The sequence below is a fragment of the Maylandia zebra genome, linkage group LG4 (genome assembly GCF_041146795.1).
Source record: "Maylandia zebra isolate NMK-2024a linkage group LG4, Mzebra_GT3a, whole genome shotgun sequence".
Lineage (NCBI taxonomy): Eukaryota > Metazoa > Chordata > Actinopteri > Cichliformes > Cichlidae > Maylandia > Maylandia zebra.
Window position 1 is genome coordinate 25,724,309 of NC_135170.1, and position 26,962 is coordinate 25,751,270.

The window sequence follows — 26,962 nt, forward strand, 5'->3', positions numbered from 1 at the left end:
TGCTTAATCTGTCCTTTTATTGAATCAAAGTGCACTAGGCCTCCGCTCTGGGGAATTACATACAGACTATATACTATGTAGAGGAAACAAAATAGTAGAAGCCTTCTTTGTTTAATTCTTTCTAAATACAGCTCAATGCTGTTACCATTGTTACATTGTCTAAAAAACATAAGCAGCCAGAGGCTAAAACCATGAATATGTCATCATCATCATAATCAGCAGACTGTGTGCCTATGGGAGGGTATATCAGCTGGCAGGACACTGTAAAACAATGACTAGCCTCACAATCTAAACTTTTAACCCTCTGTCTGTTCCCACACTACGTCTAAAAGAGGAGAAAGTTCAAGTGACAAGTGAGCTATGGCAAAAAGAGACATAAATTATCAGGGTTGCATAATCTAGTAGCATATTGCTGCAGCTGTGCAGTCGTCAGAAATACTGGATTTCATCTGTCACCACACCGCACCCCTCAAAAAGTTAGTTCCTAAAAAGAAACTTCTGGTTGTACTCCCATAAAAACTTCTGCGTCAGAGGACTGATCTTATTACTGTGTGTGTTAGAGTGAGCGAGAGAGAGAGAGAGAGAGAGAGAGAGAGAGAGAGAGAGAGAGAGAGAGAAACTCCTCCCAACTAAAATTCACAGTCACCACACTATGTCACCCCAGTAGTCAGACAGGCAGAAAGAGAAAGGGGATAGTTCAGTCTGTGAAGGGATGTGTGTTGTTGGGGAGTGCTTCAGTCGCTGAGTTATTGGTTTGCTGCTGTCAGCATAAACATTAGCTACTTTTTCTATATCAGTTCATTTGACTGGTGGATTAATATTTATTATTTTTCAGTTTTTTAAATTACAGAAACAAGTTAAAGAACCTTTGAAAGAGTTGAGAAGAAGAGAAAAGGTTGGGACAACCTAAAAGTAGATAATTCTGCAGTTTTTGTCTGGGTTGGTTAAACTTTCTTGAAACGGGTAAGGACTCTTTTTGCTTCTTCACCATGACGTGCAGATGGAAGCTTCTTATACTGGGTGAGTCACATATGTGGGAGATGGAATGGAAAACATTATCTTTTAAGATTTTTTTTTGTAAGGATCTGAATTTAGGATGAAACTTAGACAAAAACATTTTCAACATTTTCATTGAACTGCTGTCTAGTAATACTTAAGCTGTCTAAAATAATGTCTATGTCTAAACAGCAGTTTTTGCTTTTCGGACATAGAAACTCTTGCTTTTTGTTGCATTTGTTTAGTCACTTTTCTTTGAGATAAAGTCAGCCAGCATATTGTCATTGACAAAATTATAGTAAATGAATAAAAGTTCTCAGAGATTTTCTCAATTTTTTGTCGAATATCTCATTTCATCTAAGCTATAATTCCAATTTTTCATGAGACATTACAACCATGTCACATTCGTGCAAAAGGGGGCAACTCACCCAACAAATTCCATGATATAAAAGCCCAGTTATTACTTTCTTGGCTGACTGCGCATCATGCTACACATTAATTCTCACTTCATTACTGTCATGTGGTAAATATTCTTTTTAAAAAGTGTTTCCTTCTTATTTCTGAATGACACAGTTCTGACAGCTGATAGTTTTTCTAAAAAGACACCAGGGACTGTCGTTTCAGTGCACAGCACTGCTGCCCTTTTGTGAAGAAGCTGAATGACCGCCTTGTACATGTGCAGGTTTCCTTTGAGAGCTTTACTAATCATACACTAAGTCAGGGTTCGAGACTTGTTTAGAAAAGAGATTCTTAAAGGTTTCACTGGTTAAAAAACTAATATTAAGTTGACCTTTATACTTAATGTTTCTTCTCTTCTCCCCATCCTCCACCATCCTGTCAGCTATACAGAAAGTTATATTAAGCAATTGAACAATTTAGCAATGTTTTAACTTCTTCAAATTAAGTCAGGAAACAAATGATTAAGTGTTGCTGCATCTAGCAACCAAACGTTTTAAACTGGCAACAGTTTTCTTTCATGGAAAAAAATAAACTGTAAATACAATGACAGGTGTTTCATTCTCCACCCCCACCCCAAAAACGAAAAAGATGCAGCATATTTCTGAGCCATAACAATAAATTAGTTATTTGTTTCAAAGATTACAGTAAATTTCTTTGTGTTTTTAAATAGCCAACTTTATACGGTGCAGTATAAAGTGCACATCAGCTGTCAGTTAGGAGTTCAAAGTAAATGGTCTGTGCAAACTCGCAGATGTAATAATGGTTTGTTTTTGTGCTCTGTCATGTAATGTTTTCTCACTCATAGGAAGCACAGTTCTCCAGACACCAATGTGCTGTTTATTTTGAATCATATTTCAGACGCAGGAATAATGTGAGGAAATTATGATAGAGAATGAGGGCCTTTGCTTCTTCTTCCCAGACTTTTTACTATCACAACCATTTTTGTGCAATTTATATGATAAACAAAATTCATAATCAGAATAAAACATCAGGATAGATTAATGTTCAAAAGTTACTGAACTATAGTATACAAAGCTGACAGTTCTCTGCTTGTTTTTTAGCTCTGTCTTTCTTCCTCATCATGGTGCTGTCAATATCAGCAGGCTGCCCTCTAGGATTTTCAGCAAAGAAAAAAGAGTGCATTGGTATGACAAACTTTACAAAACAAAACATCTGACACTTAATCAGTAATGGAAAATGTGCAAGCTGAGCAATGTGTGCATTTTTTTTATTTAATAAATAATCTAATATTATCTATTAAATAATTTTATTAAAAAAGAAATAATTAAGATGTGTTTTAAACTTTTTCTATCAAAAGTTTGAGTTTTGATTTTTCAAGACATTTTTTTTAATCTGTAACAAAATCATATCAAAAAAAATATTTATGCAAATACATCTTTTCTAATGTTTGTGTCTTTACAAAGATATAAACGAATGCAATGATGATGTGAAGCCATGTGGACAACATACAAACTGCACAAACACAATTGGGAGCTACAACTGCCAATGTAAAGATGGTTTCAAAAGAAGGACAGGGGAGGTGAATTTTACAACTGGTGCATGCGAAGGTAAGTCATCTCAAATTTATGGTGATAACAACTCTGTGGTTGATTTGGAGAAAGTTTATGTCATACAGTCATAACTTATGTAAAGATTAAAGGTCTCTTCTTTTTTAAAAGATATCCATGAATGTTCGGAAAACAAAGCCAAATGTGGATCTAACGCCAAATGTGTGAATACTATCCCCTATTACTCGTGCACCTGTGATGATTTTTGGATTTTCAAGCTATTTTTATTTTTAAATCTGTAACAAATTCATATTGAAGCACATATTTATGCAAATACATCTTTTCACATTTCTGTGTCCTTACAAAGATATAAACGAATGTAATGATGATGTGAAGCCATGTGGACAAAATACAAACTGCACAAACACAATTGGGAGCTACTACTGCCAATGTAAAGATGGTTTCAAAAGAAGGACAGGGGAGGTGATTTTTAAAACTGGTGCATGCGAAGGTAAGTCATCTCAAATTTATTGCGACAACAACTCTGTGGTTGGTTTGGAGAAAGTTTATGTCATACAGTCATAATGTATGTAAAGATTAAAGGTCTCTTCTTCTTTTTTTTAAAGATATTAAAGAATGTTTGGAAATCAAAGCCAAATGTGGATCTAACGCCAAATGTGTGAATACTATCCCCTATTACTCGTGCACCTGTGATGATGGATTCATTTCTACTACTGGGAATAAAAGCTTTCATCACGATCAAAATGCTACATGTGAAGGTAAAATGTTGTTCTCATTGGTGCTTCCATTTTAGAGTGAGCTCTTCAGTTTAAGGTGATGGCAGAGGATTGTTTTTCAGAGGTGTTCTTACATGTCTTCTTCCTGCTGCTCTAGATATTAACGAATGTCAAAAAGGAAATCCCTGTGGTCAGAATGGATTATGTAACAACACACAAGGCAGTTATGACTGCATCTGCAACGCAGGGTTCACTAACTATGGCAACAAAACGGCACGGTGCACTGGTGAGAATACTGTCCATCATCCATTATTAAACTGGGGTTCTTCCCAGTAAATGCAACAGAAACAAACAGAACACTTATTGAATACCTCTGGTCATCCGTAAGCAAATTTGTTCATTAAACTTTCTTTCTTCAGAATCGAACTGTGATGTTTTCAAAGCTCTAAACGGGCTGGAAGAGGTAACTCCACATCACAAATACTATAAAGTATCAAAATTCAGCACATATTATGAATAGAGTTGTCTCACATTTTTGTTTTATCCACCACCAATCTCTCTTCTAGAAACTTCCCATTGTGAAGCAGCTCAATAAAAGCTGTCAGGAGCTCACAGGGGACAAAAGTCAGAATCCATCTGATCGGACAAACCAGACTGAAGAGGACTTATTGACGGTACTACTAAATTCAGAACATTTTAACCTTACTGCAAAAAAAAATCATCAAGTTTCTTGAAACCAGGCAGGAAAATAATGCTCTGCCTCTTTCAAACTGTCACATGATGCTCAGATGTCTCATAGACCGTTTACACTGAGGTAGCCTGAAAGTCTGCCTCAGTCTGCCTCTGTTTCTTGTTTCTCATGGTCTCCTCTCTCATTCCTCTCTTTGTCTTTAGAGATTGCAGTCAGAAATAGATCAGCTCTTGTCCAGTAAATTTCTCAAAGACAGAAGAAGAGTCTCCATCTTTCTGGATTTGGTGGAGAATGTTCTGAGGCTAATTGGAGCCATGACGAAGATGCCAGGGAGAAACACAACTTCCACTCACACAGGTTTAATAAAAATTTGCATTTGCAGCAGAATTTAAAAGAAAAACAAACCAACAAACAAATATGTCCAATTCAGGTAGATATGTTCAAATATGATAGGAGCTTTTGCCTAGAGCTTGTACATTTATTATTAATTACATTTTCTTCAGCATTATTGAACAAGCAGTGTAAGATAAGAAAAAACAACAACATTTATCTGGTTTCAGAGCTGAAAATGCTGGTACATCATGGGCCTGTTATATCCAAAAGAAACACAACTTTATCAACTAAGCATGCTCAGTTGGACATCCAGATGGAAATGGCGGCTGGAGAACCTGCCTATTACCCTGGTAATGACAACAAATATCAAATTTGTAGCCAATTTTATCACGTTATGACACACTCCAATTATTTTCTCCTTTTATTGTTTCAGGCTTTACAACAGTGTCCTTGATGAGCTACTCAAACCTGGAAGACTCTACAGATACCTTCTTTGATGGGATCAAACCACAAAAGTACCAGAGCTTTAAAATAAACTCCAAAGTGGTGACTGTCACTGTTAGCAACAGAAATACAAGCCACCTCAAAACGCCAGTGAATCTGACTTTGGCCCACTTGATACAGGTAAAGAGGAGAGCTTACTACTAATGTTTAGGGACTGTGTTAATCTACGTTGACAAACAGGAACAACAGAACAGTCAGTATCTCTGGTGTACATCTGTTTAACAGAAAAATCAAACGCACATCTGTGTGTTCTGGGATTCCTCGGTGAACGGAGGATCATGGTCTGATCGTGGCTGCGATGTGGTGAAGTCAAACCCGGAATATACTGTGTGTTCCTGTAATCACCTGAGCAGCTTTGCTGTACTGATGGCCCTCTATGAGATGGAGGTTAAAACTAATTATATATACCATAATGCTTTTAGTTCAGAATAAGTTTAAACTTCAACCCATTTTCATACAATAATGTTACCATTCTTTCTCTTCCACAATAGAATAAGTTCGAGTTGCAGCTGATCACCTGGGTGGGCCTGTCCATTTCACTGATTTTCTTATTCATCTCCATCCTGACATTCTCAATGATCCGCTCCATTAAAAGCACAAGAACCACCATCCACCTGCATCTCTGCATCAGCCTCTTCATTGCAAACCTTGTCTTTCTAGCGGGAATCTCTCAGACAGCGAACAAGGTAAACAGAAACTCCACTTGCCATCAGCATGTGTGCATTAGCAGAAGTTTCTGCCACCTTCAAATATAACAGAGAACTGTATACTAAGTTGCAGCAAAGCTACTGTTAAATACCCCAACTCTTTGATCTTTGGGCTGAAGGAATAACAACACTCAGTGTATAAATGCTCAATCAACAATCTCTTTAATCTATACAATTCTCTTTATTCCATACAACACTTTGAGCATTACAAATGTCCGAATGGGAGATGTGCACGGGAGGGTGTCCGGCAAAATCTCAAAGTGTCTGACTGTTTCTCACATTCTTATAGCTTCAGCCCTCCTCCAAACTAAGCATTCACATTCTTTCTCTCTCAGTGAGCCTAAGTTACAACCTTGGCTTCCTGTGCAATATGTTTTGTTCTTTCTACAATCAGAAAAGCAAAGCCACGATTCTCTGCAAACAGTATTCTCTTTATAAATCAACAGTACGAAGTACCATAGGATAGTGTAATTCATTCACAGTAAATCAGCAGTCAAATGTAATACAAACCAGCCTAATCAATCTAATAATTTCACCTTCTAACTATAGTATAATGCAACCGAAAACTATATAATGATTTCATAAGCTTAAATCAGAGGTATAATGTAACATAAGACAGTGTAATAATCTCACACTACTGAATTATTCATAAGAGATATTAATAAGAGATATATAATAGACACATAAACAATTGAAAAATTTCTAGACATTTCTCCCTCTTCATATTCATCCACATTATTCATGTCTGTTACCCTGATCCTCCTCTTTCCTTCACTTTCCCTATTAGGCTGGCTGTGCAGTGGTAGCAGGAATCTTGCATTTCTGCTACCTGGCAGCGTTTTGCTGGATGTGTCTGGAGGGCATTCAGCTGTTCAGGATGGTTGTCCTCGTCTTCAACACCACCTTTAAAACCCTCCACATGATGGCAGTTGGCTATGGTGTTCCAGCTGTTATCGTTACCATCTCTGTCTTAGCTAATTCTGGAGGATATGGCACTAAGAGATAGTAAGTTTTCCCAGTTCCAATTATATTGTTCTATCGTTAATTCAAGTTTGAATTACTTACTTACTTACTAAACTCTTGATGTGCATTTCAGTTGTTGGCTAAATCTGGAAATCATTTGGAGTTTCTTCGGCCCTGTCTGTGTCATCATCATTGTAAGTATTTAAATAATTATTGAGTTTAATGTGATCCAAAATGGTGACTTGTGTTATGTTTAAACCTCATCTCTTTGGTCTTTCAGATAAACATTTTCTTCTTTCTCATAACTGTGTGGAAGTTAGCACAGAAGTTCTCAAGTTTAAACCCTGATCTTGATAATCTGCACAAAATAAAGTAAGTCACAACTCAAGCTGCCCACACTAAACGCCCCATGCAATTGCTGTGTGGAAAGTATAACGTAATCTATTGCCTCACCAAAGTACCTCGCACATGACATGTATGCATCTTTGTTGCCTCCTGCAGGGCATTCACCATTACTGCAGTGGGACAGCTGTGCGTTTTGGGCATCATGTGGATCTTTGGTTGTTTCCAGTTTGAGGAAAGCACTGTAGCCATGTCTTACCTGTTCACCATTTTTGGCAGCCTTCAGGGTGTTATGCTCTTTATCATGCACTGTCTGTTTTCCAAACAGGTTAGTCACATTTGTCTCAAAAGTAAGGGACGAGTTCTGCTGTCTTTAGTGATGCCCATACTAAAGATTTTCTGAATTTAGGTGAGAGAAGAATATGAAAGCATCCTGGCCAGATTCTGTGTGCCTCAGAAGAAGAGCTACAAAGAGTTCAATTACTCCAGCAAAGCTCAAGTAAGCAGCTATTTATATTTTGTTTTCCTTTTTTGACTTTGTCACTAAGCAATATTAAAGTGAAATCAAACATTTATTATAGAACATTCATTTTGATTTGATTCATTTCATTTTCATTCATTTTGAACATTTGATCTATTATGGAACAACTACTTAAATTTTAAACCCTAACGAAACTCAATTCTTTCCCATTGGTTAAAGAAGAAAATAAAATGTTATACTTAATACTTTTTCATACTTATGCAACTGTTCCTCAACTGTTCCCTATACTTAAGGAACAGTTGAGATGGTTTTCACAGCTGATTGAACTATGCCCCTTTGTCATCTTCAGGCATCCAAGAGCAGCCAGGACACAGGAGAGTCTCATTTTTGAGAAGCTAAAACCTGACTTGAGACAAACTCTGATTTGCTGGAGACTTTCAGTCATTGGGACATATTGACATCGCACTTATAACGCATCTGTTTGCACCTGTTTGCTTTGTTGCAAAATGTTGTAAATATTATCATTCTTTACTATGTGTGGGCCTTTTATTTTAAGTCACTGAGTTATCTATTCAAATCATTGCAACTTACAAAATCCTTACAAAAGAAGCATTTTGTTAAGTTTTTCAAACAGGAAATTATGTAAGTAGTTTTAGAAGCATAAATCTACAAGTATTAAAAATTTCAGATATGAAAAAATGTTTTCAGATTATCATAATTGTGTAAAGACCTGTTGTATCAGGTAAATCTAATAATGCTAATTCTTTAATTCAGGTACTGTATTTAATGAGCAATCTGAAACATATTTGCTGAAAAGCACCTTCTTCAACCACTTCCTCAAGCTTCTGAAAGACCCACAATAAGAGGACAATTATGAGACCGAAACATATATTTAAATGTTTTAAAAGTTTGTGTTTATATTGCTGAGCAATTTTCCTGTGTTTTCATTCTTGACTGCATCCATTCTCTGTGTTTTATCATGAAGCTATTTTAGAAGATTGTAAATTTTTTTTAATGCATTTACAGTTTGCAATTACTTCTTTATTTATGTTTATTGTTAAAAACGTTTTTTTAATTATTTTTTTAATGTTCTCCTAAAGGTTTTAGGGTAAATACATATTCTGATGTATATCATCTTTAGTGATTTTAAAATGTATCGCATTTGATATAGAGAATAAACTAGCAATGAACACCAGAAAGTCAACTTTTTGGCCATTATTTCAGAACACAAAGCTTTAATTCAATGTTAAAGCATTTTCATAATACAGACTGCACCTTATGGTGTAATTTCCCCATATTTCGCATATGATTTCAATGTCATCTTTTTGAAATCAGGGTATAATTTTCATAAAGTACGTCCTTAGTAGACAATAACTTTAAGTTTTATTATATATATTATATAATATATTTATTATGTTATATATTTTAGAGGAAAAAGACATTTGAAGACATTTTAAGTACTATATAATTTCAGTGTATTTTAGAAAAAAAGAGCAAATAATGTTTCCCGATTTTAGGTTGGAATTAGAAAGTGATTCTTGATGTTTATGCCATAGTTGTAGTAAATAGTCAGTTTTACTCTCATGCACAGTTGACTGTATCTGATGAAGTGTTGATCTGACTTTCCTGCATTATAATTATAAATGCAAAAAAGCACTATCAAATATTACAAGACTTAGGCCGTGTGACTTCCAAGCGATTTAACCAAAACATGTTTATATGTTTTATATATTTATTTATCTTTGTTTTCTGTCATAAACATTCAGGGTCCAAAAGATTTCTTTCAAAGGAAAAGAAAAATATAAAAATAAAATGGATCTTTTGGTGGAGAAGAAGAAATATTGCCACTTCGAGAGTGTTTCAGATTCCTTTTTTAAAAACTTCTAATATCTTTTTTTTTTTTTTTTTTTTTTGGGGCCTCGGGGGCTTGGATCCTGGTTGGTGTGTTGCCGGGGTTGTGGGCGGGTGGGTGCATGGGGGCCCGGCCCTGGAGCAGGGTGCCGCCGGTGCGTCGAACCACCTGGGGGGCTCTTCAACTGGTGGGGGAGATGGTCACATCTTGCAGGAGCTTTCCTCTCTTCAGGAACTCTCTCTGCAGGAGGGGGAGATACAGGTGAGAGGTGGAGGAAGATCTCAGCCTGGGCGTTTACTGTCTTATGTAGTCTGGAAGATGAGTGGATGGTGGGGTGGGTGCAGTTTTCTCTGTGGTGGGGTTGGGTGGACTGTCCCGGGCTCTGTGGGGCCGGGAGGCGCTGCTGCACTGGGCCCCGGTCTGGATGGGCCTGGGCCCCCTTTCCCTGGCGGGTCGCGGAGTGTGGGAGTGCCTACTGGGGTCAGCGGGGGAGCTGGCCCCAGGGAGGGGTTACCTGCCCCTCCCTTCCTTCCCTCCCCATCTCCAGCTGCCTCTCTCTTCCCGCTCCACCACAACCACCCACACATGCAGGGCCTTGGAGTAGGGGTATGTCACCAGGGTGCAGAGGAGGCTACCCCCCCCCCCCCCCCCCCTGTCCCCTTCTGGCTGCCTCTGCCTCAATTTTATCCCACAACTTAGACATTCACATTATTCACACTCTCATTACACATACATATAGGATCTTGGGGGTGGGCACAATCACGGAGTCCAAATTACCATCAGGGTGTACACCTCACCCCTGGCGTCGTTGCCCACCTCTCAATTTTAAATACACTTAGACATTGAGGGCTATCAGGAGGGACTATGTGCTTACCTGCTGCTCCTTGGCAGGTAGCTCCATGCCCTCCTGGGTTTTAATTGCACCTTAGAACACACATGCATCAACACTACAATGAGCGGGTGGAGGGAGGTTTGGAGTCTTCTCCCACCCCCATTCTCTGCGGCCTGCTGGAGCGGGAGGGCTAGGTGGAGTTGGCCGTGCGACTGCGGTCTGGAGTGTGGGGCCTCCCTGCTGCTACGGAGTCGGGGTGGTCTGCCTCTCCCCACCGCAGGGAAAAGGGTAACACCACCTGGGTCTGGGTGCAGTTCCCCCCTCCAGGGGCAAGGGTACCTAGACCCGGTTTGTAGAGTACGCTTGGGGAGTGTGATCGTGTGTACAGCGTCTCTTTATGTCTGTCTCCACATTGGTTGAGTGTGGAGTGAGTGCATATGAGAGCATGAGGGGGGGAATGGAGGTTTGTATCTGTGTGTGTCTGTATGTCAGTGTCTATATGTCAGGCTGGGTATCAGACGCCACCTCTCTGGGGACACCTCAGGCCCTCCAAGGTTTGGAGGCCTATCTCCACCTACCACCACTTCCCCTGCCGGTGGCGGACTCCCTCAGGTGTCGGTGCGTTGGTGGTTCTTTGTGTCTGGGGGTGGGCGTCCAGGTACACACTGGCTCACTCCTTGGCGGCCGCTTATCGGGGCCTGGAGCCTGGGGCTCGCTCGGGCCCCTTCGGGGGTGGGGTGCCCCCGGCCTCTCGGCCTGGGGCTCGGTCACTCAGGCACAGCTGGCGGCCGGCGGAGCTCACGGGCGCGTCACTGCAACTCCCCCTGGCTTCTGCTCCGCGGCTGCTGAGTGAACCCTCATCTGGGACTCTCCTCAGCTCTTACTGGAAAAGTGGCGCGGCTGCCCCTCTGTTGGTCTTCCATGGTTTCTTGTGTTCTGGGGGCCTCTGGATGTCTGGAGTTTTGATCTCCTCCATACCTGCTTCACACCCTGGAGGACGGGGCTGTGGCCCCCCCACACTCCCTAGCAGATCGTTACATGGAGAAACCTTTGGAATACAAGCACGCTGATCCACACAGGTATGCACACGGGTGTTCACTGCTCGTAGACCCAAATTACACCTTTCTTGGCTGCTACTTCGAAGCACATCTGTCCTGCGTGCTGCACAACAACATTGAATATTTAGTATTTACTGCTGTTTACACTTAGCTAGATTAATGCGATGGTGTTGTGTTTAGTATGTTGCTTTGTTTTGTTTTTTTTGTCTTTTTTTGCTTGTTTTCTATTCTTCTCTCAACAGGTGATCCAGGAGATTTTTATTTTTTTTCTCCCCCCCTTTCTCACTGTCCCTCTCCCCTTCTGTTTTTCCTTTCCTTCCTCTTTCTTTCTCCCTTTCCTATCTCTCACTCATGTCTGTCCCGTCTGTAACATCTGAAAATAAAATATAATAAATAATAAAAACAAAGATCGACCAAATGGACCAATACGGCAATGCCACGATGATCCATTTGGCAAAGTAAATCCATTGGGTATTCTTGTTGGTCTTCAGACAACAATTCTGATGGCTAAAGAACCAAATGGGACAGGCGAAAAAAAAAAAAAAAAAAAAAACTTCTAATATCTTGAAAGTTTCTGTAGTCAGGTGAACTATGGAGTTTTAGACTCTTTAAGATAATGTTTATGTTTTCATGTTAAATTAGTCCTGTAAATGTAGTTCCATTTATTTACACTGCACATATTAGGGGCTGCTTAGCAGACCAGATGGCTGAGTTTTCTTTAACATCACCAGTTCATACAAGCAGTTCAGTTTCTTAGTAAACACCCAAGAGACAATCCACATCATTTCAAGTGTACACTGCATAAGTCCATCATGCAGTAGTCCCATTTTTGGTAGTCCAGGCAAGTTGATATGCTAAGAAATAATTTTAAAAAGTAAAATGCATATTTACTGGTGTTGGTTAAACAACACATCTCCCCCCCCCCCCCCTTTTTTTTTTTTTTTTTAATATGACTGGTACAAATTTGTACGCTCAATGTTTAATGCCATCAGTTAGAGTGTTTTTGTTTTGTTTTGTACTTTTAGACTCATTTTTTGTCTTGTTTAAGAGTCACCAAGAGTAAATTATGATATAAAAATAATTAGCTTTGAATTATCATATTTGAAATAACGTATTTCCCCATAACATATTATATAACACATACTGAAGCTGAGATTTATTTTATTTTGTAATTTGACATGAAGATTATATTATATAATATTATATTTTTAATACAAATGTAAATTAGTACCAAATATCATTATTGGTTAGTACAGATGCTGAAAAAGCATGTGACTCAACCGATCCATGCATTAGGTTTTCTTAACAGTAAGAGACATTGAGGTCTATCAGCTGGTTATAAGCTGTAAAATTGTTAGTGAACATATGTTTCAGTCATATCCAGCAGTCAAAGGGGGACTCAAACGGGGGCTCTGAAGTAAGGGTTCACAGGTTTATTTACAGCAAGTGAGTACAAAGATTCAGCACAATGACTTTCATGCAGTGAGCTCTGTGGCCAGGTCAAACATGGAAGACCACCGATTCCTTCTCTCCACATGACTATTTCTTCCCAATTTTCCACATCACAGTTTCTGCACAAAGAGAGATTGATGACTAAAGGGCACAGCAGGTAAGCACAAGAGTAACACTGTAAAACTTGAGGAGCCACACTTTGCAGACACAGACCAACAACTCAAGTGAAGGAACCCCTCCATCTTAAGTAGCAGCTGGTGATGGGTGAGAATAGACAGTTGAGTTAATTACCTTCAGGTGTGTGAAACCAGAGTGCTGGAGCTCAGGAACAGGTCTCACCCCTGAAACACAAGGCAAAGGTCTCTCTCTCACACACACTCTCAACTCGAGGGCCTGCTGGTTTTTCAGTGGGCTCTGTTGTCAGATAAAGGCAGTGTGCCACAGCTGGTCTGTGGGCCTCTCATGTTCATGCTGTGGTTGGTTCGTGAGCCAGCCGCAGAGGAGTGCGAAGTTATAACATATAAAGAGCTGAAGTGAAACCAAGTGTTAAAAATAACAAAAATAAAGTGTCACTGCAGCCCAAAGGCAAGTTTAGTTTTGAGCACCTCTAAAAATAATTATATTAATAATAGTAATACTTATCCATTTTAGTAGTATTTTCTGACATTGTCTTCAAATGTTATATTTTCGATATGTTATATTATATAAATCAGTCACATAGATCATGTCCTCCAGCAACATGCAGTCAACAACTTGGAGAATTGCACGGTACTGTCTCCTGTGGGTGACCCCTCACCCCTCTGCCTGACAGAAAAATGTACACAGACAAACACATCTGTAGCAGCATAAAACCCACTTTAGAGTCCCTTGGTGGAGTGCTGGAGAGTTCTCCCTCCAGGGGCTCCATTGTTCTGCTGGGGGACTTCAATGCCCATGTGGGAAACAACAATGAGACCTAAAAGGGCATGACTGGGAGGAATGGCATGTCTGATCTTAACTCAACTGGTGTTCTGTTATTGGACTTTCGTGCTAATCACTGCTTTTTCATGACGGACACCACGTTCCAGCATATGGACACCCAAAGTTGCAGATCAGTGATCAACTTTGTTATTATATCTTCAGCCGCCATACTGGACATTTGGGTGAAGAGAGGTGGACAAATATAATGTACCCAAACATATAGTGAGTGTACACTGCTGGCACAGATCATCTCTGGCAGAGATTCAGGAGCATTCAGAAAAAGGGTGAGGAAATAGCCCCTCCATTGCTGAATCTGCTGCAAAGAGCTGCAGCTGCAAGGTTCAATTCAATTCCAATTTATTACAGCGGCAAATGAAAACAACAGTTGCCTCAAGGCGGTTTATACCTTAATGTAAAGACCGTAATACAGTAAAACAAAGAAAACAGACAAAATTCCAACAGTCATATGACCCATTACGAGCAAGAGCTCTGGTGACAGTGGGAAGAAAAAACTCCCTTTTAACAGGAAGAAACTTCCAACAGAACCAGGCACGAGTACATGTGCCTTAGTCTCACTGTTCTTGTCACTTGTTTTACTTTGACAGGCACCTGTCATGTGTGCATCATGTTCAGTTTTGCTTCCCCTGTCTCTGCCCTGATTTCCTCTTGTGTATATATCATCTGTGTCTCCCTCCATCCAGTGTCGAGATCTCCCTCATTTCTCTGGCTGTGTCTACTGTCTGTTTGTATTTCCCAGTTTAGCTTCCCTGTTGTTTCCTAGTTTAATGTATTCTGTGAATCCAGGAATAAGGCTTCATTTTGAGTTCAGTTCTGTCTCTGAGAGCTGCATTTTGGGTGCAATCCTGCCTGCCAAACACAGTTTCATGACAGGGGTGTATTCTGAAGTGATAGCAAATAAAGTGCTGCTATACTGTTCATGTAAAAAAAAAAAAAAAGATACATAGTCTTGAAAAAATAGTAAAAAATAGAAGCAGGAAGCGATAAACACGGGGTCTTGTCACCACAGTGATACTTTATGGTGATAAGCATTGAACACCCCTGGCGGCATGATGATATGGGCGGATAAGAATTTGACGTGACGAGAAAAGACAGCTAGCCAGAGAGAGAAAAAGACCTGGTTATTCTATGTAATGTTAAGATCTTGGCATTTTTAAATATATATATTTGTTTTACAATATTAGCCTAACTTGTAGCTACTTTTACATTTTCACTGATTTCATCCATAGAGATCTGCACACTGCTTCCAACATAACAGGCACGCGGATCCTGCTGATACTGGGTGAGTCACATCTATCATACATTTGCACAGGAGTAACAGGGGAAAATATTTTATAAGAAGTTACATCCAAACCTTTCATAGCTTTTTTCATGCTTTTCATATTAAATCTAATGTTGGATCACAATTTTCAAAATGTAATTTTTTTTTGCAATTACTCAACTACAAGTGGACTGATGCCTTGTAATACAGTAATATACAGAAACTATATGCACAGATCTGCATGTTTGCATGTGCAGGAATTTAATTTATATATACTATAAATGAAAATAAAGATCACCTTCCACCATAACACCTTCTAAACCCTCTTTTTCCGCTTCCTTTCTCAACTGCTTCTCTCCATGTTCAAATATGGCAGTGGCTGAACTACGAGTCTCAAAGTATGCTTCATTTGTCTCCCTAAAGAAAAATAAACTGCTAAAACAGAGGGAAAAAAGATGCTAATGGGTATGTTTTAATCCTGTTCTCCCACATCTTAGTGAATATAATAACAAAATAATCATGTTCATTATGTATGTTAGTCAATGATTTTGTGTTTTATTTTGATAGTTTGTCTTCTGTGTCTTATAGCTAGTTCCACTTCACCTGTCTTGTGGTCTTGAGTGTTTTGTGTCTTGCTACCTGTGTTTCCCATTTCCCTCATTATCCCTTAGTGTGTCTGTGTGTTCATAAATAGTGTTTTTTCCCCTCCGTCACAGTTTCTATCATGCTCACATTGTATTTCCGTGTGGCATTTCTTTTTCTGGGTTTGTGTTTATGGAGTTCTGGATTTTTATCCATAAACCCGTGTTTTATTTTTAGTGAGTCTTTCTTCATGTGTCTGCGTTTGGGTCCTCATTTTCCAAATCCTGACAGATCGTTTTGCTTCTGTCCAGAACGTAGGGTTAGTGGCTTGAAGCTAGGCTTAAGGACATGATGGATGATGACTTACCTCAAAAGGTTAACATGCAAAAAATAAAGTGAAAACATGAATTAATTCATTTAAGATGACATATTTCATTAACTGACTAACATAAAATATGTTTTTACTTTCTTTTTAAATGTTTTGTTTTACACATGGGAAGCTTTAGTTTATAAAAACAAAGTGGGATGAAGGCTTCACAGGAGAATGTGAGCATCTGCCTAACAAATCTGACACATGTATTCATTTCTGAGACAGGGGAAAATGGTGCTACAGGTGATTAATGTGAGCACTTTTATTTTTGCTTCATAAAACATACTATTTACAGATACTCTTAGAAAAACCTTCTGATGAGCGGTGCTTTTTGTTTTTGCATAACAAACTATTTATAAAATCATCTTTCCATGTTAAAGAAATAATGTTTAAATGTTTTTATGCTTTGCTTCAATACTGATAATGTTCATATTTTCACTGTGCAGCTCAGCTTGATAAACATGAAACTGCAAGCCTTGTGATAAGGCCACAAGATCAGCACAAAAATACACATTTGCAGAAGCTGATAGGAGCTTCACCGCACCCACACATCCGCAGAAGTTGACTCGCATTATTTTTATTATTCTTAGAAAATGACTTGCTGCACACACACATACACACGAACATGAAAAACAGGAACCGCTATATATGCTTTAATTAAAGAAAACACCTGCAGCTGGGTGTGAGTCTCTCTGTTGAGCTCTCACCCGTGCACGTTAAAAATTCTCTCCAAGTGTCTAAGTGTCGTTTCTTCACCTGAGTGTTTGATAATTGTTGATATCCTTGACATTCCGTTATAAAAGATAAGCATCAGTTCAAACCTATAGCTCCACTCACTTTGTTATCAGGGCTGTTTCTACAGCCTGTTGCATGTTGTCTCCATGTTGTCCTTCAGGTCTCCCTTTTGTGAGTGCTACATTGTTTAATAGACTTTTTTTTTGTCATGCTGACTGTTTTCCTGTGTATGGCTATTCCTTTTAACTGATTTGAACTGAGGGTTTTACCCTGTCTCTATGTGTTCTGTGTTTTTGACCTCCTCCTGCAGTAATGGTGAATTACAACTTCACCATAATAAAATTTACATAAATGAATAAATAGTGTTTTACCAACCAAACTTTGATTTTTAAATAATATCCAAGCATAATGGATTATTACTGCTATCATTTTGGTAACTTGGGAATCATTCAGTCTGATAGATGCAAATATATAAATGCTGTAATAGATTAAGAGCACTTGAACATGTTGTCCTACTCAAGGACCATTTAAACCTGCATACCAAGTTTGCAGCCGGTAAATAAGAAAATGTATGAGCTTTTGGTCATACATTGTCAGTATATATACTAAATGTAATGTTAGCATATATCAACATGGTTCTACAAAACAAATTACATTCTTTCATAGCAAATACAGTTCAGTTCTTAGAGGAAATACAGTTCACCTCACACCACACTGGTGATTACTGATGGTACTGTTGGCTAAATCTGAACTTTTATTTTTTCCTTTCTCTAGTATACTAGAGAAAGAAAACATAAAAGTTCAGTATCAAGTTTCTATTTGTTATGTCCCCACGATGAGGTCGAGGGGTATGAGTGTGGGGACCGGTAGCAAATGGGTCCAGAGCTGAATGAAAGGAAACCAGACAGAGTGCTCAGTATATATTATAGCTTTATTACAAATAATCTTAACTTAAAGAGCCGGCAACACCGTTTTACCAATAATGTCAAAGAAACAAAGGAAGCAGTCGCAGCAACAAAGGAAAAAACTACCAAACAAATAAGGGAGACACTGCCGGAGCCCACAAGCCCATCTACTCACGACTCGAAGGAGCCTGTCCAAAACCTAGGGGGAAGAAAACCAACTCACTCACAGTTCATCCCCAGCTTATATAGCCTCAGAGAGGTGATTGCTAACTGGGCCCAGGTGGTAAATGAGGCTAATCAAAAGCAGCTGTGTCCTGGGGAGAGAGAAGAGTGAGAGAGAGACAGAGGGGTGGAGCAAGAGAGGAGGAGGCGGAGAGAGAACACCACAACCACACAAGGGCAATTTCAAGAAGAGGCCCTGCTAGGCCCCTAACCAGCCATTTTGATTTTTAAATGCATATCAAATTCATTTTGAAGCATATATTTGTGCAACTACATTGTTTCACATTATTTTTTTATAGATAAAAATTACAAGCCATGTAGAGAAATCTCAAATTCATACTGAAGCACATATTTGTACAAATTCATCCCTCAAATTTCTGTTTCCTTAACAAAGATATAAATGAATGTGAAAATTACAAATGGTGTGAAGAAATTACAGTGTGCAACAACACAAATGTAAGTTTCCACTGCCAATGTTCTCTGCTTGTTTTTCAGCTCTGTCTTTCTTCCTCGTCATGGTGCTGTTGGTATCCGCAGGCTGCAATCCAGGATTCAGCATGAAGAAAAAACAATGCATGGGTATGAAAAAGAAAACATCTGACACTTATGTGTGCATTTTCATTTAAAAAATAAAAACATATAACATGTATAATCTGTTAAAATTATTTTTATGAAATATCAATAACAACTATGTATATCAAACTTTTTTGTAGCATCAAAATTCATTTTGAATTTAAAATCTATTTTAAATTCATATTGAAGCACATATTTATACAAACACATCCTTTTGCATTTCTGTGTCCTTAACAGTGAGTCTAACAGTGAGTTACAGTAAGTCAGCAAATAAATGATTAAGTATTGCTGCAGCTAGCAACCAAAAGTTTTAAACTGACAACAGTTTTCTTTCATGGAAAACAATAAACTGTAAACACAATGACAGGTGTTTCAGTCTCCACCCCCTCCAAAAAAAGAAAAATGTGTGGCATATTCCTGAGCATATTCAGCTGACTGGGTAACAATAAATTAGTTATTTGTTTCAAAGATTACACTAAATTTCTTTGTGTTTTTAAATGGCCAACTTTATACTGCACCCATCAGCTGTCAGTTAGGAGTTCAAAGTAAATGGACTGTGCAAACTCCCAGATGTAATAATGGTTTGTTTTTGTGCTCTGGCATGTAATGTTTTCTCACTCATAGGAAGCACAGTTCTCCAGACACCAATGTGCTGTTTATTTAGAATCATATTTAATGTGAGGAAATTAGGATAGAGAATGAGGGCCTTTGCTTCTTCTTCCCAGACCTTTTACTATCACAACCATTTTTGTGCAATTTATATGATAAACAAAATTCATAATCAGAATAAAACATCAGAATAGATTAATGTTCAAAAGGTACTGAACCATAGTATACTAGGCTGACAGTTCTCTGCTTGTTTTTTAGCTCTGTCTTTCTTCCTCATCATGGTGCTGTCAGTATCAGCAGGCTGCCCTAAAGGATTTTCAGCAAAGAAAAAGGAGTGCATTGGTATGAAAATCTTTACAAAACAAAACATCAGACACTTAATCAGTAATGGAAAATGTACAAGTTGGGCAATGTGTGCATTTGTATTTAAAACAAAATTAAACATATAACATGTATAATCTCTGAAATTTATTTTAAATAAAAAACAACAAATATGTGTTTTAAACCTTTTCTATCAAAAGTTTGAGTTTTTGGATTTTCAAGCTATTTTTATTTTAAAATCTATAACAAATTCATATCAAAGCACATATTTATGCAAATACATCTTTTCACGTTTCTGTGTCCTTACAAAGACATGTATAGATGAAAAGCCATGTGGAAACAATACAGTCTGCACAAACACAATTGGGAGGTACTACTGCCAATGTAAAGGTGGTTTCAGACACCCAAGAGGGAAGGTGAATTTTACACTTGGTGCATGTATAGGTAAGTCATCTCAAATTTATTGTGACAACAACTCTGTGGTTGGTTTGGAGAAAGTTTATGTCATACAGTCATAATGTATGTAAAGATTAAAGGTCTCTTCTTCTTTTTTTAAAAGATATTAAAGAATGTTTGGAAATCAAAGACATCTGTGGATCTAACGCCAAATGTGTGAATATTATCCCCTATTACTCGTGCACCTGTGATGATGGATTCATTTCTACTACTGGGAATAAAACCTTTCGTCACGATCAAAATGCTACATGTGAAGGTAAAATGTTGTTCTCATTGGTGCTGCCATTTTAGAGTGAGCTCTTCAGTTTAAGGTGATGGCAGAGGATTTTTTTTCAGAGGTGTTCTTACATGTCTTCTTCCTGCTGCTCTAGATATTAACGAATGTCATAAAGGAAATCCCTGTGGTCAGAATGGATTATGTAACAACACACAAGGCAGTTATTACTGCATCTGCAACGCAGGGTTCACTAACTATGGCAACAAAACGGCACGGTGCACTGGTGAGAATACAATAAAAACTGAACTTTGCCAAGATCCATTTTAATCTGATTTTCTTCAAAGTAAATGCATGAACAGAACACTTCAAGAAAACTTTGGTCATCAGTAAAAACTTTTAATACTTTATTTCCTCAGAATTAAACTGTGATGTTTTCAAAGATATAAATGATGTGAAAGAGGTAACTCCACACAAGACACAGTTATATCACGAGTCAAAATATATTTGAAATGCGTATTATCTCATAGATTTATTTTATCATCCTCCAATCCCTCTTCTAGAGATTTCATATTGCAGATGGCTTAGTGAATTACATGGAAAAAACCTGTCAGGAACTCACAAACAACAAAAGACCGGTAGAGCTGAATGGAGAGGAGACTCTAAAGGTACAACTAAAGTAAACTGTAGTCTTTTTTTTTTTTGGGAGGGGGGTGGAAGGGGGGGATATGGTGTTCAGATTTCTTGTAGACTGTTGATGTTGACCCCAGTATCAAAGTCTGCCTCAGTCTAACTCTTTCTTGTTTCACCCTGCAGTTACGATTATGTCCAGAAACATTTGGACAGTAACAGATTTCTAAGAAATATTGTTCTGTACTGCAATAGATTTTAAATGAAACATTTAAATGCAATTAATGCAATTAAAATGTGTGCTTTCAGCTGTAATTCAAGCTAAAGAAAGTATTACATTAACTCCTAAAGAATGATTGCATTGTTCACACATAATCACAAATATCTCTTTTTTTGTCTTAAATGCTGAGTGAAGAGCATTCACAATCTGGCCTTTTCATGTAGTCTTTGTGTTTTTTTTTTCATTGTGCTAGGCTTGGATAATTAATTTGTAAATATGATATGCCAACCTACTAGAGAGTTTTCTTCACTTGCTGGATGTTAAGGTGTTCTTTTACTGGGTGAAAAGTTTTCAGCAATCATCCAACGCTGTTGTCTTCTGCTGCCTTTTTGTGTTGCTTAGCTCATCATTTCATTCTTATTTTTTATTTATGTGAGATAGACTAAAGCCCCCTGTAACCCTGAATGTGTGTCTGCATGTCTGCCCGTGTGTAAATATTGCCTGACTTAAGTGTATTTTACTCCATCTTCCTCTCTTCTCCTGTGCCTGTAGAGATTCCTGAATATGACTGATGAGCTCTTGTCCAGTGCATTTCTTAATTATAAAAGGAAAGTTTCAGACTTTCTTGACTTGGTGGGAAATGCTCTGAGACTCATAGGACCCTTCACTAATTCTTCAAGGATTTATATCTCCTCAACTCAGACAGGTTAAATAGAAATTCGAAGAAAATAAATCAATTCACTTTTAGATGATTTTTTATTGATACAATTTTAGGAAACCAGCAATGCATGTTCAGAAAAGTCTGTCTGGTTTCAGAGCTGGACATGTTTGTACACAAGGGGCCTGTTATACCTAAAGGAAACATAACATTATCAACTAAGCATGCTAACTTGGACATCCAGATGGAGATAGCTACTGGAGATCCTGCCTATTACCCCGGTAATCATATGCCAACAAATACTATATTTCTAACCAATTTCATCAAATTATGAGCCCCTCTAATGATGCTCTCCTTTCATTCTTACAGGCTTTACAACAGTGTCCTTGATGAGTTATTCAAACCTGGAAAACTCTACAGATGGCTTCTTTAATGGAATGAAATCACAAAAGAACCAGAGCTTTAAGATAAACTCCAAAGTGGTGACTGTCACTGTCAGCAACAGAAATACAAGCCACCTCAAAACGCCAGTTAACCTAACTTTAAACCACCTAGAAGAACAGGTAGAGGTTATCTCTCATTTGTTGTTTCAGATTGTGGTGATCACTTTTGCCAAAAACCCCCCCACATATATTTGTTTTATAGGCAAATCAAACATTCCACATCTGTGTGTTCTGGGATTCCTCGGTGAATGGAGGATCATGGTCTGATCGTGGTTGCGGTGTGGCAGAGTCAAACCTGGAATATACTTCCTGTTCCTGTAACCACCTGGGAACCTTTGCTATACTCACGGCTTACAATGAAATTAAGGTTTAAACTAATTAACCGCAACATTTAAACTTCAGACTATTTAGTAGTTAAACCTTTAATCCACTTTCATGTACTTTCATTTACTTTCCCAACAGGAGAAGTTTGAATTTCATCTGATCATATGGGTGTTCCTGTCCATTTCACTGATTTTCTTATTCATCTCCATCTTGACATTCTCAATGATCCGCTCTATTAAAAGTCCAAGAACCACCATCCACCTGCATCTCTGCATCAGCCTCTTCATTGCAAACCTTGCCTTTCTAGCAGGAATCTCTCATTTTGAGAACCAGGTAAATACTAACTGTGTTTGAAGCTCAGATGAATGCAGATCCAGAATTTTTTACTTAACTTGAATTGTGATGTAAAGGGACAAAATGAGGAAAAGAACAGAAGTTTAGTAAGTCTAGTTCAGCAATATCTCATCTCTTCCCCATTAGGATGGCTGCACAGTGGTGACAGGGATCCTGCATTTTTCCTATCTGGCAACATTTTTATGGATGTGTCTGGACAGTGTACAACTGTTCAGGATGATAATGCTTGTTTCGAACACCAACTTTAAAACCCTCCACATGATGGCAGCTGCCTATGGAGTTCCAGCTGTTATTGTTGCCATCTCTGCCTTAGCTAATTCCAGGGGACATGGCACTGAGAGATAGTAAGTTCCCTCTATTCCTAAAATTTTATCATCAATTTATCCTTGAATCTCTATTTATCTTAACTCTTAATGTGCATTTCAGCTGTTGGGTAACCCAGGGATTTATTTGGAATTACTTTGGCCCTGCATATGTAATCATCATTGTAAGTAAAGTTGAAATCAATTTAGGGAAATGATTATAGAGTAAAATGATGTGTAAAAAAAAAAAAAAAAGCTGATTTAAACATAAATGTTGCTTTTGTTGTTCATTTGTTTTTGCTTTTTCAGGTAAACATTTTCTTCTTTTTCATAACTGTATGGAAGTTAGCACAGAAGTTCTCAAGTGTAAACCCTGACCTGGATGACCTGCACAAAATAGAGTAAGTTACCCATAAGCTGCGCATAGAAATCACTATCATGATCCTGTTGAGTTTTGGTTGTGCTGTTTAGATTATTTCTTACGTTGCTTTAGAATTTTTATCTAGGTTTTGGATTTTTGTTTTGGGATTGGTCCGTAGCCAACAAAGGCTGATTTTTCAATCGGTCATTCATTTTCTTGCCTGCAACATGTTTTCTGCAGGGCATTCACCATTAGTGCAGTGGCTCAGCTATTTGTATTGGGAAACACCTGGATCTTTGGTTCTTTCCAGTTTCAGGAAAACCATACAGCCATGGCTTACCTCACCATCTTTGGCAGCCTGGAAGGAGTTACACTCTTTGCAGTGTATTGTCTGTTTTCCAGGCAGGTTAGTAATATTCATGCTTAACTAAATAAGAAGTTCTTACCTGTTGGTAAAATTTCATTTATATCCTCATTTTAGGTGAGGGAAGAGTACAAACATGCCTTGACCAGAATGTGTGCTCCTCGGAAGAAGAGTGACAGAAAAGCTCGTGTAAGCAGTTATTTACAGAAATTGATGGCACAGATTAACATTTGATCGGCAGCGGTACTGCCGCAAACTATTCCTGAAGTTTCATTTTGAACACCTTCGAAATTTGACCATTTTGTTTGTTTGATAAGCTGTTCTAAAGGACATCAAGATGTGAAGTGAATAAGATCCTTTGGTTATAATGAAAGACATTTTTGATCATTTTTTGAATATGAATATTCTTCATTTTGTCATCATCAGGTTTCGAAGAGTGCCCAGGATACAAGAGAATGTCAACTTTGAGGAGCTAGAAAGTAATCACCTGCCGGATAAAAACTGCTGACATGTATATTTCAGTTTTTGTACTGGACAAATATCTCTTAAGCAATCTTATAAAAGTGGAGGGATGATGACTTTGTATACTTGCTGATATCTGTAGAATTCCCCTGGTCATTTCTGAAGCGGAAATTTCTGAAGATGTCAAAAGGGTTTTTGTACCAGGCTGTAAATATGCTTTTTAATGCTATAAAATTTGCCTTTTTAACATAGTCTATGCAGACTGACTCCCCTTTTGGAACCAACTTCTTGTGTCATCTAGAGAAACTGCAATAGTTGCAATTTCTGCTTTGACTTCATTTTCAAGCAGCCGAGGTTTACCCTAACCTCAGTCATATTTACCATCACCCTGTTGTTGGTTAAACTAATCATCTTTTTTTTTGCCTGAATTTATATTCAGTTAACTGTTGGTTCTGTAATGTTGTTGTGTTACCTACCACTAGTTGGGGCTCCCACTCCCTTCTCTGTACAGGGAAAATATAAAGGGTGCAGCACTTGAGAAGTTCTATGTATGCTTTCAGAGTAAATTGAAATATAACCACTCAGCAGAAACTACATGCAACATTCGGATGCTAGCTCACCAGAAAGGAAGGCTGATGGTGTTTGCAGATAAGACTACTAACAGTAACTTCACTCAGGACACACATCTGGCATCCTGTGTTTGAAATATTATGAACAGTGAAGGTTGAACAGGTTGACCAGGTTCATTTTTCTTTTGTGTAATACAGTTGCAAAGAGCATTTATAATGTACAAATTAAGAAATATGAATAATTAGGTATCCTTGTTTTGAATGAGAGCTTTTATGATTTGTTTATATTACATTTTGACACCAATATATAATTTATGTAATATCTATCTATATCTATAGATGCAAATATATAGACATGTATAATCTGCAACATGATTTTTTGAAATAACATTGAATAAATGAAATCTGTGTTTGCAACAAACTTTTTCTCTTCTGTGTTCAAGGTGATGGCTTAAGATTTTTTTTCTCAGCTCTTCTTAAATGTCTTCTTTCTGCTCATCTAGACATTAACAAATTTCAAAAAGGAAATCTCTGTGTTCACAATGCATCATGTATCAACACACAAGGCAGTTATTACTGTTTCTGCAATGCTGGCTTCAGACTAAAATCTGGCTGATTTAACTTGTCTGGGAATCTGGAACAATAAGGAGGTGAGGGCTGAGTATGACATAATGCAGCAAAATGTTTATCGTCTCTAGGCATTGTTATATAACAATATAATTAGATTTGTAATATTTAGAAAACTACTATAAGGGTTAAAGTCCAGACGCTTTTCTTTGCAAGCTCCTTTGACTACGATGACCTGGATGACTGAGAACCTTCACAGACATACTATAGGGGTTGATTACATTAAATTGTAGAAGCTTAATTTTCAGACAGCTGCATGCGATCAGAAAGAAAAGCACGCACAAACCTGGAAGAGTTGGCCAGATTTGTAGTGAAATGGCTGGCAATGGACAGATGCAACGGTATTGATGATTACACCCTTGTTCAATAAAGAGGATGTATGTTGTATAACAAAACACAATAAGACAGCTCATCAATTTGTTCATCTACACGGGGCATTTTGTAGAGGGTAGCAGGTGTGCCAGTTTGTCTTGAAACAACAAATGTAATCTCCACATTATGATGTTTTTCTCAAAATAGAATTATTACTTTAATCTCATTTTTTTAACTTTAATCTCAAAACCCATCCATCCATTCTTTCCCACTAAATGATCAATAATATTTTTGTTCTTAATAATGCCCATTTCCACTGCAGAAATGGAACCATTTTGAGCCAGTGAGAATACAAAAAAACTGAACTGCCCTTGTGAATTATCTGAAATAAATCTCTCAGGAGCTCAGAGACAGTAAGAAATCAGTGGACCTGAATGAAGAGGACATTCTTTGTAGGATAGCGTCTGGTGACCCTATGGATGGATGTTGGAAAACTGTTCGTGTTGCGCTTGCTATTTCTTTCTGATTAATTTGTTATGACTCTAATTAATAAATTAATAAATAGACAAAGGGCATTAGTAAAGGTGACTGGGTAGAAAAATAGGAATAATTATAATAATGTTTTAATTTGTTCATTTATTTATTTGTTGAGTCACTTGAATTAAAGCTGAGTTTCATTAGCTTAGCTTTAACTTGTTGCATTCTCATCTACTGAAAAACAGAAATAAATTATTTAAAATTGTGTCATGGGCTAAATATTTTCTGACTTTAACTGTATTTCACTCCATCTCCTTCTCTTCTCCTGTGCCTGTAGAGATTACTGAATTTGACTGATGACCTCTTGCCCAGAGCAGTCAATTCTAAAAGGAAAGTTTCACATGTTCTGGTCTTAGTGGGAAATGCTCTGAGATTCATAGGGCACTTAACTACCACTTCAGAGATATGTTCTACTCACAAACATTAAATAGAGGTAAATCAGTTGAATTTTTGACCATTCGTTAAGTAGAATTCAACCTTTAACTTATATTTTATACAGTATTAGCAAAGAAGCAACGCATGTTCAGAAAAGTCTGTCTGGTTTCAGAGGCGGACCTGCTTGTACATAAGGGGCCTGTTATATCCAAAGGAAGCACGGCTTTATCAACTAAGCATGCTAATTTGGACATCCAGATGGAGATAGCTGCTGGAGATCCTG

General features: G+C 37.9%; 1 protein-coding gene and 1 long non-coding RNA gene across 2 annotated transcripts; both read left to right on the forward strand.

The window, feature by feature from the left end:
• Nucleotides 1-674: 674 nt before the first annotated feature.
• Nucleotides 675-25,221, forward strand: LOC105941096 (uncharacterized). The gene is made up of 37 exons (XM_076882797.1): nucleotides 675-1,020; nucleotides 2,517-2,600; nucleotides 2,880-3,023; nucleotides 3,331-3,474; nucleotides 3,590-3,742; nucleotides 3,858-3,986; nucleotides 4,120-4,163; nucleotides 4,267-4,374; nucleotides 4,595-4,748; nucleotides 4,952-5,074; nucleotides 5,158-5,348; nucleotides 5,454-5,615; nucleotides 5,720-5,914; nucleotides 6,723-6,940; nucleotides 7,032-7,092; nucleotides 7,179-7,270; nucleotides 7,400-7,568; nucleotides 7,650-7,739; nucleotides 8,071-8,099; nucleotides 13,727-13,850; nucleotides 19,409-19,492; nucleotides 19,783-19,915; nucleotides 20,031-20,183; nucleotides 20,299-20,427; nucleotides 20,561-20,604; nucleotides 20,705-20,809; nucleotides 21,544-21,697; nucleotides 21,808-21,930; nucleotides 22,019-22,212; nucleotides 22,295-22,459; nucleotides 22,555-22,749; nucleotides 22,897-23,114; nucleotides 23,197-23,257; nucleotides 23,382-23,473; nucleotides 23,674-23,839; nucleotides 23,915-23,986; nucleotides 24,224-25,221. The coding sequence occupies exons 1-37, from the start codon at nucleotides 990-992 to the stop codon at nucleotides 24,263-24,265; spliced, it is 4,575 nt and encodes a 1,524-aa protein (XP_076738912.1). The 5' UTR covers nucleotides 675-989; the 3' UTR covers nucleotides 24,266-25,221.
• LOC106675069 (uncharacterized) lies at nucleotides 14,943-18,452 on the forward strand. The gene is made up of 3 exons (XR_001341738.2): nucleotides 14,943-15,023; nucleotides 15,123-15,175; nucleotides 15,531-18,452. It is a non-coding gene; the product is annotated as an uncharacterized LOC106675069 (long non-coding RNA).
• Nucleotides 25,222-26,962: the final 1,741 nt, after the last annotated feature.

Coding starts and splice junctions, on each gene's coding strand:
- LOC105941096 (XM_076882797.1), top strand. CDS start 990: ATGACGTGCAGATGGAAGCTTCTTATACTGG. Junction 4,749..4,951: donor CACAACTTCCACTCACACAG/GTTTAATAAAAA, acceptor ATCTGGTTTCAG/AGCTGAAAATGCTGGTACAT. Junction 7,271..7,399: donor GATAATCTGCACAAAATAAA/GTAAGTCACAAC, acceptor TGCCTCCTGCAG/GGCATTCACCATTACTGCAG.